The sequence below is a fragment of the Mesoplodon bidens genome (genome assembly GCF_964165515.1).
Source record: "Mesoplodon bidens genome assembly, chromosome: 8".
NCBI classification, from domain to species: domain Eukaryota; kingdom Metazoa; phylum Chordata; class Mammalia; order Artiodactyla; family Ziphiidae; genus Mesoplodon; species Mesoplodon bidens.
In genome coordinates, this window is record NC_138165.1 from 20,864,635 (window position 1) to 20,882,570 (window position 17,936).

A 17,936-nucleotide genomic window follows, 5' to 3' on the forward strand; every position below is an offset into this window, starting at 1 on the left:
ATATTCTTACAAGCTTGAAGTGATTTAGCGGATACATTTAAAGTTGTGCCATTTAAGGATTTGCTAGTGGTCGTCGACATGAGGGTTAGAGAGACTTTATAAAACTACTAAAACTTTTTATTACTTAATATCCCTACTCTTCAGAAAAGTCAAGTACATTTTCTTTATCTTCCTTGTATGGTCTTCTAATTTGCAGAATTAAAGTACCAGCTGAATTGCTTATCAGATAATTCGAACAATTAATCAGCTCATAAAATGGGCAAAGCTTTAGCAATAGTGAGTCAATGTTGTGAAAGAAAGGAACATTTGTTCTTTCCTTTGATAGAGACATTTAAAGTGCCGTCTTGCTCCTCTATAAAAAAACACTCTCGGGCCTCCCTGGTGGCGCAGTGGTTGAGAGTCCGCCTGCCGATGCAGGGGATACGGGTTCGTGCCCCAGTCTGGGAGGATCCCATGTGCCGCGGAGCGGCTGGGCCCGTGAGCCATGGCCACTGGGCCTGAGCGTCCGGAGCCTGTGCTCCGCAACGGGAGAGGCCACAACAGTGAGAGGCCCGCATACTGAAAAAAAAAAAAAAAAAAAAAAAAAAAAAAAACACTCTCATCCCTTTCCTTTGACACGTCTTTTCACCTTAATACATTACCCTACTTTAAGTAATGTTTCATGTCTATCTAAAGCTATTACTCATCTTTTTTCTTTCTTGGAATATGTAATTACAGCAAGAGCTTTGTAGGGACAAAATATAACACTGAAAACTTTTCTTTTTCAGAGGCATATCCACCAACCTTTCTCTCCAGACCTAAGTCCATAACAACTTTTGTGGGTAAGGCAGCCAAGTTCCTCTGCACAGTGACAGGGACTCCCGTGATTGAAACCATTTGGCAGAAAGATGGCGTGGCCCTCTCACCTTCCCCTAACTGCAGGATTTCAGATGCAAAAAACAAACACATTTTAGAACTCTCAAATCTTACAATTCAAGATAGAGGAGTTTACTCCTGTAAGGCTTCTAACAAGTTTGGAGCCGACACTTGCCAAGCCGAGTTGGTCATAATCGACAAACCACATTTCATTAAAGAACTAGAGCCTGTGCAATCAGCTGTCAATAAGAAGGTACACCTTGAGTGCCAAACAGATGAAGACAGAAAAGTCACAGTTACTTGGAGTAAAAATGGGCAAAAGCTCCCCCCTGGGAAAGATTATAAGATCTGTTTTGAAGATAAAATAGCATCACTCGAGATCCCTCTGGCCAAACTAAAAGATACAGGAACGTATGTTTGCACAGCTTCCAATGAGGCTGGAAGCAGCTCCTCTTCAGCGACAGTAACTATCAGAGGTAAGGAGTGTGTGAATAATATTTCCACTCCCTTCTCTGGAGTCGGTGCATTTTGTGATTAAAATAATTTCATCCAAGCAGCCTTTTTGGTTTGGGGAAACCCTGGCATTGTTTGATTTTCTTTTTTCAGTCTTCTTCAGAACGCACCTATTCTTGTTTGTTTAAAACTGTCTGCCATTAACGAAGCTTGCTTAAAACTTCTTCTAAGAACTTCAAGTGTCTAGGCAATCCTTAACTATCTTCTTTCATAAAATTGCTCTTTGTATAAGTAGAATTTCGTTGGTTTTGTTTTTGTTTGTTTGTTTTAACCAAGAGTCTGGGAAAATGTTTTGGAATCATAGAAACATGGAAAGTTATTGAGTACACCACAGCCTTTTCAGAAATTTCAAGAAGACATTTTATGTGTGTTGTGTGTCTCTTTGTTGTATGATGTCTACTTTTCTTTTGTGTAGTTTATGATTCAGATATCTTTTCCTTTCTCATTTTTGTTAACTTCATGTAGAGCCACCATCCTTTGTGAAGAAGGTGGATCCCTCTTATTTAATGCTCCCAGGTGAATCAGCACGCCTCCACTGCAAGCTGAAAGGCTCACCTGTGATCCAGGTTACTTGGTTTAAAAATAACAAAGAACTTACTGAGAGTAACACAGTCAGAATGTCTTTTGTCAATTCTGAGGCTGTCCTTGATATTACGGATGTAAAAGTTGAAGACAGTGGGAATTACTCGTGTGAAGCAGTGAATGACGTTGGTAGTGACAGTTGCAGTGCCGAAATAGTTATCAAAGGTTTGTTTACTCTGTCGTAGTCCATTGTTTTTCTGAGAAAATATTTTCTTTTCAATTGCTTGTAACACATGATTTATACAATGCTTTCATGCTTTTGTAGAACCTCCTTCTTTCATCAAAACTCTCGAGCCTGCAGATATAGTGAGAGGAACAAATGCCCTCCTTCAGTGTGAAATCTCAGGCACTGGACCATTTGAAATTCGCTGGTTCAAGGATAAGAAGCAAATTCGAAGTAGTAAAAAGTACAGGTTGTTTTCTCAGAAGTCTGTTGTGTCCCTGGAGATCTTTTCGTTTAATAGCGCGGACGTTGGTGAATATGAGTGTGTGGTTGCTAATGAAGTTGGGAAGTGTGGCTGCATTGCAACCCACTTACTAAAAGGTTAGTGCTTGAAAAACTGGTATCTCTTTAATAAATTGTCAAAATAGCTTTCTTAAACCAAGGAAGGAAAACTGGTACTTTCTTTTCTTCTCCTAATCTTTGAAAATATGTTTTGCCTTTGGCTTCACCTGGGACCCTGGGGAAAATCCAGTCTTTATCTTAAGACCTGTATAAATATTTAATCTCTGATAACAAAAGTGAACTACATAATAAGCGATTTTGTCAGCTGATAACCGTTTATCTTCCTTGCTTCTTTCTCTTGGATGGAATTGTAATTCCTCTTGAATTTGATTTCTTCTAATTAACCAACACTATGGAATAGATGAATGTAATCTAGATAAAGTTCTTAAATGCATATGGTGTTGAAGTGTTTGGGAATTAATAAACTTTGGATGCTCTCTTTCTTTAATTAGAACCACCAATCTTTGTAAAGAAAGTAGATGATTTTACTGCACTAGCAGGACAAACGGTTACCTTACAAGCTGCTGTGAAAGGGTCAGAACCCATTTCTGTCACATGGATGAAAGGACAGGAGATCATTAAAGAAGATGGAAAAATCAAAATGAGCTTTGAGAATGGTGTTGCGGTCTTGATAATCCCTGATGTGCAGATTCGTTTTGCTGACAAATACACGTGCCTAGCTGAAAATGAAGCTGGAAGCCAAACGTCTGTTGGGGAACTAATAGTTAAAGGTTCGTGTAAGAACGTTTTAACTTTGAGTTGATATTTCCTTTTAAAATGAAACCTTAATACACACTTCAGAATTCTAACTATTTAATACCATTGTAGAACCTGCCAAAATCGTTGAGAGAGCAGAACTGATCAAGGTGACAGCAGGAGACCCAGCCACGCTGGAGTATACAGTCACGGGTACCCCAGAGCTCAAGCCCAAATGGTACAAAGATGGGAGACCTTTGATTGCCAGTAAAAAGTATCGAATAAGTTTTAAAAACAACGTCGCCCAACTCAAGTTTTATTCTGCCGAACTGCATGATAGCGGCCAATACACATTTGAGATTTCCAACGAAGTGGGCAGCAGCTCCTGTGAGACAACTTTCACTGTTTTAGGTTAGTATCTTTAGAAACCTGTGCTTCCATGTTCCTTTGAAACCCAACAAACAACCAAAACTAAAATCACTGAGCACTGTTCCACATTGTTCTTTCTTCTCTTCTTGTGCTGTGAACAGATCGAGACATTGCTCCATTTTTTACCAAACCCCTACACAACGTGGACAGTGTGGTTAGTGGGACCTGCAGGCTGGACTGCAAAATCGCTGGCTCCCTCCCCATGAGGGTGTCCTGGTTTAAGGATGGTAAAGAAATAACTTCCTCTGACAGATACAGAATAGCATTTGTGGAAGGCACAGCCTCTTTGGAGATAAGCAGAATAGACATGAATGATGCAGGGAATTTCACCTGTCGAGCCACAAATTCCATGGGAAGCAAAGACTGCAGCGGAGCCCTGATTGTGCAAGGTTGGCTGGAAACTGTGCCTTTCATTCTTACGTAGACGATGTTCAAATTAAGGCTTCTTCCCTTCAGTCGCGCCTCTTAACTCTCTGAAATTCTTTCTTATCCCCCTTCTTTAGAACCACCCAGTTTTGTAACTAAACCGGCATCAAAGGATGTTCTGCCTGGCTCGACCATCTGCCTGAAGAGCACCTTCCAAGGGTCTACCCCTCTCACAGTCAGATGGTTTAAGGGTGACAAAGAGCTGGTTTCCGGTGGAAACTGCTATATCACCAAAGAAGCTTTAGAAAGTTCCCTGGAATTCTATGTAGTAAAAACCTCCGACTCAGGCATATATACCTGTAAAGTCAGCAACGTGGCTGGAGCTGTGGAGTGCAGTGCAAAGTTATTTGTAAAAGGTTTGCATAGTTTTCTGGACATCTTTGTGCCACCATTGTTAGAAGTTCTTTCCTCTTTCTCACGTTTCTGGGTGATTTCTTTCCTTCCACAGAACCTGCCACATTTGTTGAAAAGTTAGAGCCATCACAGCTGTTAAAAAAGGGAGACGCCACCCAGCTAGCCTGCAAAGTAACGGGCACCCCTCCAATTAAAATAACGTGGTTTGCAAATGACAGAGAAATTAAGGAGAGCAGCAAACACAAAATGTCTTTTGTGGAGTCCACCGCGGTTCTAACACTTAAAGATATTGCCACTGACGACAGCGGTGAATATATGTGTGAGGCTCAAAATGAGGCTGGCAGTGACCACTGTAGTAGCATTTTAATAGTCAAAGGTTTGTGTTCACATTGTCCCTTGTGTTACCAAAGTTGTGGCCCAGGGCACAGACTCCACCCCCATTAACTCACAATAATTCCTTTTCCACTATAGAGCCACCTTACTTTACCAAGGAATTTAAGCCCATTGAAGTGTTGAAGGAGTATGATGTCACGTTGCTGGCCGAGGTGGCAGGCACCCCTCCCTTTGAGATCACTTGGTTCAAAGACAACACAACACTGCGAAGTGGTAGAAAGTATAAAACCTTCATTCAGGATCAGCTGGTTAGCCTGCAGATCCTCAAGTTTGTAGCTGCGGACGCGGGTGAATACCAGTGTCGGGTGACCAACGAGGTGGGCAGCAGCACCTGCAGTGCCAAAGTGACTTTAAGAGGTTAGTGTCAGTTCTAATGACGGACCGGCTTTTCTGCGGTGTCAGTGAATTTTTTTTTTTAAGCCAGTTTTGCGGTAGAGCTGGTATTCATTGAGAACTCATTCTTCTACTAGAACCCCCAGCTTTTGTAAAGAAGATCGAGAGCACCAGCTCCCTTAGAGGAGGTACTGCTGCCTTCCAGGCTACTCTGAAGGGCTCCTTGCCAATCACGGTGACTTGGCTAAAAGACAACGATGAAATCACTGAAGATGATAACATAAGAATGACCTTTGAGAACAATGTGGCCAGTCTGTACCTCAGTGGCATTGAAATCAAGCATGATGGGAAATACGTCTGTCAGGCCAAAAATGATGCGGGAATACAGAGATGTTCCGCATTACTCTCAGTAAAAGGTTAGTTCAGAAAGTTTGCTGTGGGTTTTAGGAAAAAATGCAGATGTAAGCCTTTCAGCAGAGTGGTTCACAACCCACACCTATCCCTTTGTTTTCTACAGAACCTGCAACAATCATTGAGGAGGCTGTGTCTATAGATGTCACCCAAAGAGACCCAGCCACTTTGCAGGTTAAATTTTCAGGGACTAAGGAGATTACAGCCAAATGGTTTAAAGATGGCCAAGAACTGACCCTGGGCCAAAAATATAAAATCAGTGTCACTGACACGGTCTCTATACTGAAGATTATTTCTACAGAAAAGAGAGATAGTGGAGAATATACTTTTGAAGTCCAAAATGATGTCGGGAGGAGCAGCTGCAAGGCCAGCATTAATGTATTAGGTTGGTACAGCTTTTCTATGGAGAGAAACTGGGCATTTCTGTGCTCCTTCTTCTCTTGCAATTTTAGAGAAAATAAAAATTGGTAGATTGACCAACCATTTTTCTTTTCTTTTTCACTGCATAGATCTTATCATACCTCCCTCATTCACCAAAAGGCTGAAGAAAATGGACAGCATTAAAGGGTCTTTTATTGACTTGGAATGTATAGTGGCTGGGTCACATCCCATGAGCATCCAGTGGTTCAAAGACGACCAAGAAATAACAGCTAGTGAAAAATACAAATTCTCTTTTCATGACAATACTGCCTTCTTGGAAATCAGTCAGCTGGAAGGTACAGACAGTGGAACCTACACTTGTTCTGCCACTAATAAGGCAGGACACAACCAGTGCAGCGGCCATCTGACAGTCAAAGGTTGGCAATTTTTATCCCCGCCTCTCAAGAACTTATTCCTCTCTCATTTCTTAATTCTTACCTTGACTGATCATTCTAAAAGAAACCATTCCTTTCCCCTTTTGCTTCTTTTTCTTTCACCCCAGAACCCCCTTACTTCCTGGAAAAGCCACAGTCACAAGATGTCAATCCCAATACAAGGGTTCAATTAAAGGCGCTTGTGGGTGGCACTGCACCCATGACAATAAAATGGTTTAAAGATAACAAAGAGTTGCACTCGGGAGCAGCTCACTCAGTTTGGAAGGATGACACCTCCACCATTCTAGAGCTCTTTTCAGCCAAAGCTGCCGATGTGGGGACCTACATTTGCCAACTGAGCAACGATGTTGGCACAGCAACCAGTAAAGCCACCCTCTTTGTAAAAGGTCTGGTCTCTACATTTTTTCATTGTCTCGCTTGCCTAGATTTTCTTGGAGGGAGGGAAGAGGCTTAAGAAAACGATTCTCATTGGCCTTTGGTTTAAAAAATGTTCAATGTCACATGTTTTCCCCCATCTTTAGAACCTCCTCACTTCATTAAGAAGCCCAGCCCAGTCCTAGTGCTGAGGAACGGACAGTCCACGACATTTGAATGCCAAATAACAGGCACTCCTGAAATCAGAGTTTCTTGGTATCTGGACGGGAATGAAATAACAGCCATTGAGAAACATGGCATTTCCTTCACTGATGGTTTAGCCACTTTCCAAATTTCTGGTGCCAGGGTAGAACACAGTGGGACTTATGTCTGTGAAGCTCGTAACGACGCTGGCACGGCAAGCTGCAGCATTGAGTTAAAAGTGAAAGGTTCGTTACTGCATCTTCTCTCCTTTCTGGCTGTGCTGCTGGCTAGTCCTCGGGTCTTCCTTTGTGTAAGCTGTTCTTTGTCTTCCTTTTGAATCTTTAGAACCTCCCACCGTTATCAGGGAGCTGAAACCCGTGGAAGTAGTCAAAGATAGTGACGTGGAGCTGGAGTGTGAAGTTATGGGAACATCTCCATTTGAAGTCACTTGGCTGAAGAATAACAAGGAAATTCGAAGCAGCAAAAAGTATACACTGACTGACAGAGTGTCAGTGTTTAATCTCAATATCAACAAGTGTGACCCCTCAGACACTGGTGAATACCAGTGCATCGTATCCAACGAAGGCGGCAGCTGTTCTTGTAGTGCTAGAGTCTCTCTGAAAGGTCAGTTAGACACACAAGGAGCAGGCTACCTGATACAAATTCTGTAATGCTCTTTAACCTTGTATGATGGGTAGGAGTTCAAATATACCTCTTCTTTTCACACTGTCTACTTTAATCACAGAGCCACCCTCGTTCACCAAGAAGATAGAAAACGTCACTGCTGTTTTGAAAAGTTCTGCCACCTTTCAGAGCACTGTGGTGGGCTCTCCTCCCATTTTTATAACCTGGCTCAAGGATGATCAGATTCTGGATGAAGATGATAATATTCACATCTCCTTTGTGAACAACGTGGCCACAGTTCAAATCAGATCTGTGGATAATGGACACAGCGGGAGGTACACGTGTCAAGCCAAGAACGAGTCAGGAGTTGAGAGGTGTTATGCTTTCCTTTTAGTACAAGGTGTGTAAGCTAATCCCTTTCAAGAGTTAACCTGTGAAGACAATTTCACAAGCAGTTCCTTGGTTCCATGGCATTATTAATGCAACTCATCCACGTTTTCATTCTTACTACAGAACCCGCTCAGATCCTAGAGAAACCGAAGTCTGTTGATGTCACTGAAAAAGACCCAGTGACCTTGGAGTGTCTTGTGGCCGGAACGCCAGAACTCATAGTGAAGTGGTTTAAAGATGGGAAACAAATGGTGCCCAGTAGATATTTTTCAATGAGTTTTGAAAATAACGTGGCCAGCCTTAGGATTCAGTCAGTAATGAAGCAAGACAGCGGGGCGTATACTTTCAAGGTGGAAAATGACTTTGGAAGCAGTAGCTGTGACACCTACCTGAGAGTGCTAGGTTTGTATCTTGGCCCGAGTCAGCTTCCCTTATGTATATTTTTGTCCTTGGTAAACAAATGGCAACATATTAATGGATGTGTTTTGCTGTTTGCATTGGACAGATCAAAATATTCCTCCATCATTCACCAAAAAATTAAGCAAAATGGATAAAGTTCTAGGCTCTTCCATTCATATGGAGTGCAAGGTTTCTGGCTCACTTCCTATTAGTGCTCAGTGGTTTAAGGATGGAAAAGAAATAACTACAAGTGCAAAATACAGGCTCATCTGTCATGAAAACACTGTGTCGCTGGACGTTAGTAATCTGGAATTAGAAGATACTGCAAATTACACATGCAAAGTCTCAAATGTAGCAGGGGGCGAGGCATGCAGTGGCATCTTAACTGTAAAAGGTTAGAATTTCTTTACCTCTTCCTGACCCTTCTCTGCGATTGCTTTTCAAGTATAACACTCTATCCTGGAGTCTTTTAAAAGTCTCCATAATTCTTTTTCTTTAAATACATATATATTGAGTTCAAGAAATAGTCAGTCATTACCTCTTTTCAGTAATGTTTTTTATATGTCCATAAAACTGTCAAAATAACCCAACAACAAGGAATTTAATTATATGTATTTCTCTTAAAATCTATAGAACCACCAAGTTTCCTAGTGAAACCTGAGCGACAACAAGCCATACCTGATTCTACAGTGGAATTTAAAGCTATACTAAAAGGAACACCACCGTTTAAAGTAAAGTGGTTTAAGGATGATGTGGAACTTGCCTCTGGACCTAAATATTTCATTGGCTTGGAAGGATCAACTACCTTCTTAAATCTCTATTCAGTGGATGCTTCCAAGACTGGACAGTATACTTGCCAAGTTACCAACGATGTTGGTAGCGACTCTTGTACCACAGCGTTGCTTGTGACAGGTGTGCCAGTTTGATTGTTTTATGTTTCTGTCTGACCTGTGGCTCCTGTCCTTTCTGTAATCTTTTACAATATATGTACCCAGTCAAGAAAGTACCCTTCTTTCTAACACGGTACACGCTATTTGCCAGTCATTGTTCATGTTTTTCTCTTTCCTATGTAGTACCTAATTGAACTTTTGTTATTTATATCTGCTCTGTTCCCTCACAAATCTCCTCTTTTCTTTACTCTCTAGAACCACCAAAGTTTGCAAAGAAACTAGAAGCAACCAAAATAGTGAAAGCAGGTGACTCAGCACGACTTGAATGCAAGATAACTGGATCCCCAGACATCAGAGTTGTGTGGTACAGAAATGAACATGAACTCCCAGCCAGTGATAAATATAGAATGACTTTCATTGACTCAGTGGCCGTCATACAGATGAATAGTCTTGGTACTGAGGACAGTGGGGATTTCATTTGTGAGGCTCGGAACCCTGCTGGCAGCACAAGCTGCAGTACCAAGGTTATAGTAAAAGGTAGAAACCTCTTTCCTCTGTTCCTCATTACCTGAAACCCACCTTCTTCTCCCCGGGCTATCATAGCTCTTCATTCTTTTGCTATCATTTTTAGCTTCCATTTGAGATCATAGAACATTTTCCCAAACTAGTATCATTTCCATTTTTAGATGTTTTTTCTTCTTAAGATTTGCTTACATGTAGCCAATCATTCTGAGATATTTTTCTTGTTATTCCAATGCCGTAATTCTACTCACCTCAACACATTAGCCAAGCAGTTCAAATCTGATGTTTCCAAAATGCTCAAAAAAACAAAGTGGGCATTTTAAAATTAAATTTTGCCTTCAATCAACTTATAAATATATCATCATCCTCACTATAATCTTTATCTATCATTAAAAGCAAGGAATATTTACCATATATATATACAAGGTTCAAGCAATACAGATTTTAACCTTACATTTACAACAGGACAATTATATATAATTTTCTCTCTCAAAAGTCAGTTCCTATTTTTTTAAATTATATCACTATACTTTGTTGCAAATAGTACTAGTACTTTCCAGAATTTTTTTCACAAAGTCCAAGTTTGTCATATTGTAAGGTGATTATTGCAAAAAACATTGGTTGACATGGAAGACTTAGAGCACAAATGTTGTGATAACTTCCAAGTGTCCCAATTGTAATGTGTATACAAAAAATTTCATCCGTGAAGTCAGGACTACATACCTCATGCAAATCATATTGATTCTTACACTTGGGTTTGGGGGTTTGTTTGGTTATTGTTTTGTTTTGCTTTACAGTTTTGTGTGTCAATCTTTATAGTCCCAGAAAAAGTAGTAAGGTGGAGTACAGAATGTTGAACTGCTCAGTAGGGTCACCTGAGGTCTAGCCCGGGTTCTTGGCCAGTGAAGCAGAGTGATTTTGTAAAGGCTGATGGCTTCTCTGAAGCTGTTACTCCTCAACACTAAAGTGATATGCTAGACCTATTATAGTATCTTGACTTATTCTTCCAATTTAAAAACAAAGAAATAAAAATATTCTATGAAGTTAAGTAGCCCGATTCATGAGGAATTCTTGTTTTTTACAGAACCACCTGTTTTTAGCAGCTTACCTCCTGTGGTAGAAACCCTTAAAGATGCTGAAGTTAGTCTTGAATGTGAACTTTTGGGAACACCACCATTTGAGGTGGTTTGGTACAAAGATAAGCGACAACTCCGAAGTAGCAAGAAATACAAGATCGCATCCAAAAATTTCCATGCAAGTATTCACATTCTCAGTGTCAACACTTCAGATATTGGTGAATACCACTGCAAAGCACAGAATGAAGTAGGAAGTGATACTTGCATTTGTACTGTAAAATTAAAAGGTAAGCATCATTTCCTGCTCATGGCAGGAATGTGCAAAATGCTTATTTGTTTTCTCTCTTCTATTATCTTGACAATCTTTCCAACAATCTCCATCCATCTTTCCCTCTTCAGAACCACCAAGGTTTGTCTCCAAACTAAACAGCCTCACGGTTGTAGCTGGTGAGCCCGCTGAGTTACAAGCATCTATAGAAGGCACCCAGCCTATTTCTGTCCAGTGGCTTAAAGAAAAGGAAGAAGTGATTAGAGAAAGTGAAAACATCAGAATTACATTTGTGGAAAATGTTGCAACTCTGCAGTTTGCAAAAGCAGAGCCAGCTAATGCTGGGAAGTATATCTGCCAAATCAAGAATGATGGTGGAATGAGGGAGAACATGGCCATGTTGACTGTTTTAGGTTGGTACAATATGGTGTGATAGTTCCTTGATACAAGGAGGTGCCAAACGCTGAGACGACTTACTAAGAGATACTGGTAGAATCTCCTGTTTTGAATTTCTAGAACTATATCAGTCGTCACCTATTTCAAAGGTTTAGGGGAAAGGACCTTTCAAACACTCTTTTCTGTGTCTGTGAGCCTAACAAAAATGAGCCGTCTCTTTTATTATTTTCTTGATGGGTTAGGAGATGTAATCATGACTATCTTTTGTTGAAGCATGAAAAAATTGGGAGCCCAGCATATGCTACAAGGAAATTTTTTCCGAGAGTAATAGTTGTTAAAGCTGACAAGAACTCCAAAGATCAAAGTTTGATAGGCACGACTTGCACTTTCATCTTTGGGCATATTCATTTTCAATTTTGCCATTGTTTGGATAACAACTTTCAGAAAACTGTCTTTAGCACCTTAAAGTAGAATAGAAATACTGAGTAATTCATAACAACATGTAGGCTTTGTTCTAGAGAGGGTCAAGTGCAAATCAATATATATCGACATTGATTTGTACATTGAATTGTTTTGGAAGTCAACTAATGCACCAACATATTTCTTAATAATAACTCGTATAATTTCATGACAGCGTGTAATTATGGAATCACATTTTAAGGTCTAGAGAAAGAGAGAGAGAGAGAGCCCTAAGATATCCCTATCATTGGAAGAAACAGTGTTAATGAATTTGATAGTAGAAACAAGGTAAAGGTAACAGGCTTTGACAGATGGCTATCACATTTTATTTCAGAGCCTGCGGTCATTGTCGAGAAGGCAGGTTCAATGACAGTGACTGCAGGAGAAATGTGCACTCTGGAGTGTAAGGTGGCTGGCACTCCTGAACTCTCAGTCGAATGGTACAAGGATGGAAAGCTGTTGACCAGCAGCCAAAAACACAAATTCAGCTTCTACAACAGAATCTCTTCCTTAAAGATTCTCTCTGTTGAAAAGCAAGATGCAGGCACATACACTTTCCAGGTTCAAAATAATGTCGGAAAAAGCAGCTGCACAGCTGTGGTTGATGTTTCAGGTTAGTTCAGATATGTTCTTCCCATCGCTTAAGGAAACTCCTTTCACACGCTTTCTTCTCTCAAGTGTCTTCTATTCTTTCAAACCACGAGTCTCTTGCCTCTCCTCCTGCAGACCAAATGGTTCCTCCCTCTTTCACACGAAGTCTGAAAGATACAGTTGGGGTGCTGGGTACATCTTGCATCTTGGAGTGCAAAGTAGCTGGATCATCGCCTATCTCTGTTGCCTGGTTTCATGAGAAAACCAAGATTGTCAGTGGAGCAAAGTACCAAACTACGTTTTCAGATAATGTCTGCGCGTTGCAGCTGAATTCTCTGGACTCATCGGACATGGGCAATTACACATGCGTGGCTGCTAATGTCGCTGGGTCTGATGAATGCCGTGCTGTGTTGGCTGTACAAGGTCAGTGTTATACACTCACACCCTTTCCTATGAGTTCCTCTTTGGGTGCATATCCAGGTTGACACACATTCAAAAGTGCTCTTTTTGATTCAAAATTGCAACTAAATTCGATGCTTACAGGATCTTATCATTGACCTCCTTGTCTATGTAGAACCACCCTCTTTTGTGAAGGAACCTGAACCTTTGGAAGTACTACCAGGCAAAAACATCACCTTCACAAGTGTCATTAGAGGAACACCTCCGTTCAAGGTTGGCTGGTTCAGAGGTGCCAGAGAACTGGTGAAAGGAGACAGATGTAACATCTATTTTGAAGACACTGTGGCAGAACTGGAATTATTTAATGTCGACATATCTCAGAGTGGGGAATATACCTGTGTGGTTTCTAACAATGCTGGCCAAACATCCTGCACTACCCGTCTCTTTGTAAAAGGTTTGCTCCAGTGCATTTGTGCTTCCTACTTTTTAAGGGACATCTTTGTTTGTGTTTTCACTGCGTTTAACTGCTGTGCTTTGTCACTCCCCAGAACCAGCGGTATTTGTGAAGAAATTAAGTGGTCAGTCTGTAGAACCAGGGAAGTCCATCATTCTGGAGAGCACCTACACTGGAACACTCCCCATTTCAGTTACCTGGAAAAAGGCTGGTGCGAACATTACACCATCTGAAAAATGCAACATAGTCACAACAGAGAAGACCTGCATCCTGGAAATTCTGAATAGCACAAAAGGAGATGCAGGACAGTATTCTTGTGAGATTGAAAACGAGGCAGGAAGGGATGTTTGTGAAGCTCTGGTATCTACATTAGGTGTGTTTCTTATTCTCAAATGATTGGCATTTATCTAACATGAGGCATGGTTTGTGTGCTTTTCTTTAATTCCAGTTGCTGACTGTGAATCTTTCTTCTTTAGAACCACCTTATTTTGTTACGGAACTGAAGCCTCTGGAGGCATCAGTTGGAGATGCAGTTTCTTTACAATGCCAAGTTGCTGGGACACCAGAAGTTACAGTGTCTTGGTACAAAGGCGATACCAAGTTACGGTCAACTCCTGAATACAGGACCTATTTTACAAACAATGTGGCCACACTTGTTTTTAATAAAGTGAACATCAATGACAGTGGAGAGTACACATGTAAAGCAGAAAACAGTATAGGGACTGCTTCTTCTAAGACTGTCTTCAGAATTCAAGGTGATGATATTATTTTAGAAATTAAGAAGTTTCTTTTTTCCTTGTCTTCACTCTTATCTTTATGGGGAAATTTTTATTTCATCTACTAACGCCTCAAGTATTACTTGTCTTCCGACAGAGCGCCAGCTCCCACCTTCCTTTGCAAGGCAATTAAAGGATATCGAACAAACTGTTGGGTTACCAGTTACCCTCACTTGTCGACTGAATGGCTCTGCACCCATCCAAGTGTGCTGGTATAGAGATGGGGTACTTTTACGAGATGATGAAAATCTACAGACATCACTTGTAGATAATGTGGCAACTTTAAAAATTTTGCAAACAGACTTGAGTCACTCTGGCCAGTACTCCTGCTCAGCTTCTAATTCACTTGGAACAGCGTCTTCCAGTGCTAGACTGACAGCAAGAGGTTTGTTCCCATATTACTCTCTCTTTGCAAACCATGACTTCTTATTCATTGTCGAAGTAGAAATGGCCAATAAAAAAGAGAAAAACACCCACGTTGCCTTTTCTTCTCATCTTTCAGAACCTAAGAAATCTCCCTTCTTTGACATCAAGCCTGTATCTATAGATGTTATTGCTGGGGAAAGTGCTGACTTTGAGTGTCATGTTACTGGTGCTCAACCAATGCGAATTACTTGGTCAAAAGATAACAAGGAAATCCGTCCTGGAGGAAACTACACAATTACATGTGTGGGAAACACTCCCCATTTGAGAATTCTTAAAGTAGGCAAAGGAGACTCTGGTCAATATACTTGCCAAGCAACCAACGATGTTGGCAAAGACATGTGCTCAGCTCAACTCAGTGTAAAAGGTATCTTCACATGGCGTTTACCAATATCGTTCTTTCCCATGTTGTGTAATTTTCTTTGAAAAGTTTCTTTAGTTTTTAAATGTTCGGGATAAAGTAACTGGATCATGTTGGAATTTGTATGTTAGTGGTGGAGGCAACATTCATCGAAGTTCTGTTTTCTCTTTATTTTGTTCTTTAAGTTAGTGTATCTCTAAGAGTAGTCTTATCAGAGGGTTGTTTAATTGAAATTTGTTAAATGTTGTTTCAACTCTCTCTTTTTTCACTCTTTCCTATTATATGGCATTCTGACTTACCGTTTTGATCACATACCTCTATAATACATTAACTTACATGTTTTAGTTTCCGTATCCAAACTACAAAGATTAACTTGACAATTAAATTCTCTATTAAAAATATTAAAAGTTTATTTAATAGAAAAGATAATATATTTTACCACAAAATTCTCAGAAAGTACATATATTCTTACTAATAAACCAGATTAAAAATGTATTTATGGACTCTTCAGCTACAAACGTAAGCTGTTTTTTTCCTTTGACTTACTAGAACCTCCAAAGTTTGTTAAGAAATTAGAAGCTTCAAAAGTTGCAAAGCAGGGAGAATCCATCAAACTGGAATGTAAAATAAGCGGTTCCCCAGAAATCAAAGTTTTGTGGTTCCGAAATGACGGTGAACTTCATGAAAGTTGGAAATACAACATGTCATTCATGGATTCTGTGGCATCGCTCACCATCAATGAAGCCAGCACAGAGGATAGTGGGGACTATATCTGTGAAGCCCATAATGGTGTTGGGGACGCCAGCTGTAGCACAGCCCTGACGATTAAAGGTTAGACATGCTAAGCTGCTTTCTTTCTTCCTTCTCCTCTGATCTGGATTCTTTCTCAGCAATGTTCTGAGCTCCAAAATAAAAAGGCTAGTTAAGGGGATTTGCTTGCAATTCTTAAACTAGTTTTAATGACTAGTCATTTCTTATGTTAGTATACTGTCATATGGTCACACCAGGCACTCAACGATTTAGACTCTAAAATATTTTTTCCCTTTCATTAGGCAAATGCACTCATTGCTTATCTTCTTTTCTTCTGGTAGCACCTCCTGTTTTCACCCAGAAGCCTTCTCCAGTAGGAGCCCTTAAAGGTTCTGATGTTATCTTCCAATGTGAAATTTCGGGAACCCCCCCATTTGAAGTGGTGTGGGTTAAAGATCGAAAGCAAGTTCGGAGCAGCAAGAAATTTAAAATCACTTCGAAAAATTTTGATACAAGTCTCCACATCCTTAATCTGGAAGCCGCCGATGTAGGAGAATATCACTGCAAAGCTGCTAATGAGGTGGGAAGTGACACGTGTGTTTGCACTGTCAAGTTCAAAGGTTTGTATCCATGGGCACAAAAATATTTATCTCTTGCTTTCATCTTTTCTTGCTTGACCAATAATGTGTGTGGCTCTGATTCTCATCTTTTCTCTCTAACCACATATTTCTTTCATTAGAACCCCCACGGTTTGTGAAGAAGCTAAGTGACACCTCAACCCTCGCTGGGGTTGCCGTTGAGTTGCAGGCCATAGTGGAAGGCTTCCAGCCCATTGCTGTCGTCTGGCTGAAAGATAAAGGTGACATCATCAGAGAGAGTGAAAACACTAGGATTTCATTCATTGATAATGTTGCAACACTCCAACTTGGGAGCCCAGAAGCATCTAACTCTGGAAAATATGTGTGCCAGATCAGAAACGATGCCGGAATGAGAGAGTGTTCAGCAGTCTTGACTGTCCTAGGTTAGTAACAAAGTACAGCCTGAGAAAAAAATCAGGTTGATTGACCCATGATCATTGCCTGCACCTATTACTCTTAGCCAATAATATACTGATTACACTCTTAGTTTGAAAGAAGACTTTGTGTTCAATGCAATATACTTCTTTCAGAACCAGCCAGAATCATAGAGAAACCAGAACCCATGACTGTCACTACTGGAAATCCTTTTGCATTAGAGTGTGCAGTGGCTGGGACACCAGAACTTTCAGCCAAGTGGTTCAAAGATGGGAAAGAATTATCTGCAGATAGCAAACATCACATCACGTTCATCAACAAAGTGGCTTCACTTAAAATTCCTTGTGCAGAAATGAGTGACAAGGGGTTATATAGCTTTGAAGTGAAAAACAGTGTTGGTAAAAGTAACTGCACTGTGTCTGTCCACGTTTCGGGTGAGTAGTGTGAGGTTTTTGTGAATATACCATTTTTCCTGGGGTAGAAAATAAGGCTTCTCTTTCAACGGAAAACTACCCTTCTCCACGTAGATCGAATTGTGCCTCCTTCCTTCATCCGCAAGTTGAAGGACACCAACGCCATCCTGGGGGCCTCGGCGGTTTTGGAGTGCAGAGTCTCCGGCTCCGCGCCCATCTCCGTGGGCTGGTTTCAGGATAGAAATGAGATCGTTAGTGGGCCTAAATGCCAGTCCAGCTTTTTGGAAAACGTCTGTACTTTGAATCTGAGCTTCTTGGAGCCCTCTGACACAGGCACATACACGTGCGTGGCCACCAACGTGGCTGGGTCAGACGAATGCTCGGCCGTCCTGACTGTCCAAGGTCAGTGTGCAGGGACCAGGCTGCTGCATGACTTAGTGTCTGCCTCACAGGGGATTTCTTTATTTTGTGTTTGTGTGTAGTCTTAATTCCCTTTTCTTCAAGGGGCAAAAGCACTGCTCAATTGGATTTCTTTTTTCTCTTGATCTCTTCCACTCTTGGGGTATCTAGAACCACCATCTTTTGAACAAACCCCTGATTCTTTGGAAGTTCTTCCTGGAATGAGCCTCACATTCACCAGTGTCATTAGGGGCACCCCGCCTTTCAAGGTCAAATGGTTTAAAGGCAACAGGGAACTGGTGTCAGGGGAGTCATGCAGCATCTCTCTGGAAGATTTTGTCACAGAACTGGAATTGTTTGAGGTGGAGCCATTGCAAAGCGGGGACTATTCTTGCCTCGTGGCTAATGACGCTGGCAGTGCTTCCTGTACCACGCATCTTTTTGTGAAAGGTTTGCTCTTTTC

At 40.9% G+C, this 17,936-nt stretch overlaps 1 protein-coding gene across 1 annotated transcript in view; it reads left to right on the forward strand.

The window, feature by feature from the left end:
* The window catches only part of LOC308621301 (titin), a 299,757-nt gene that overhangs the window by 91,607 nt on the left and 190,214 nt on the right, over positions 1-17,936 (forward strand). Inside the window, exons 45-79 of the mRNA XM_081241746.1 lie at positions 768-1,331; positions 1,834-2,115; positions 2,216-2,494; positions 2,908-3,186; positions 3,284-3,562; positions 3,682-3,969; positions 4,084-4,362; positions 4,455-4,736; positions 4,832-5,110; positions 5,224-5,502; positions 5,604-5,882; positions 6,007-6,294; positions 6,420-6,698; positions 6,834-7,115; positions 7,216-7,494; positions 7,616-7,894; positions 8,008-8,286; positions 8,390-8,677; positions 8,917-9,195; positions 9,429-9,710; positions 10,780-11,058; positions 11,171-11,452; positions 12,229-12,507; positions 12,621-12,908; positions 13,060-13,338; positions 13,433-13,711; positions 13,815-14,093; positions 14,212-14,499; positions 14,617-14,904; positions 15,448-15,729; positions 15,990-16,268; positions 16,388-16,669; positions 16,817-17,095; positions 17,189-17,476; positions 17,645-17,923. Coding sequence (XP_081097872.1) covers positions 768-1,331; positions 1,834-2,115; positions 2,216-2,494; positions 2,908-3,186; positions 3,284-3,562; positions 3,682-3,969; positions 4,084-4,362; positions 4,455-4,736; positions 4,832-5,110; positions 5,224-5,502; positions 5,604-5,882; positions 6,007-6,294; positions 6,420-6,698; positions 6,834-7,115; positions 7,216-7,494; positions 7,616-7,894; positions 8,008-8,286; positions 8,390-8,677; positions 8,917-9,195; positions 9,429-9,710; positions 10,780-11,058; positions 11,171-11,452; positions 12,229-12,507; positions 12,621-12,908; positions 13,060-13,338; positions 13,433-13,711; positions 13,815-14,093; positions 14,212-14,499; positions 14,617-14,904; positions 15,448-15,729; positions 15,990-16,268; positions 16,388-16,669; positions 16,817-17,095; positions 17,189-17,476; positions 17,645-17,923 — 10,134 coding nt within the window. The remainder of the gene's footprint in view (positions 1-767; positions 1,332-1,833; positions 2,116-2,215; positions 2,495-2,907; positions 3,187-3,283; positions 3,563-3,681; positions 3,970-4,083; positions 4,363-4,454; positions 4,737-4,831; positions 5,111-5,223; positions 5,503-5,603; positions 5,883-6,006; positions 6,295-6,419; positions 6,699-6,833; positions 7,116-7,215; positions 7,495-7,615; positions 7,895-8,007; positions 8,287-8,389; positions 8,678-8,916; positions 9,196-9,428; positions 9,711-10,779; positions 11,059-11,170; positions 11,453-12,228; positions 12,508-12,620; positions 12,909-13,059; positions 13,339-13,432; positions 13,712-13,814; positions 14,094-14,211; positions 14,500-14,616; positions 14,905-15,447; positions 15,730-15,989; positions 16,269-16,387; positions 16,670-16,816; positions 17,096-17,188; positions 17,477-17,644; positions 17,924-17,936) is intronic.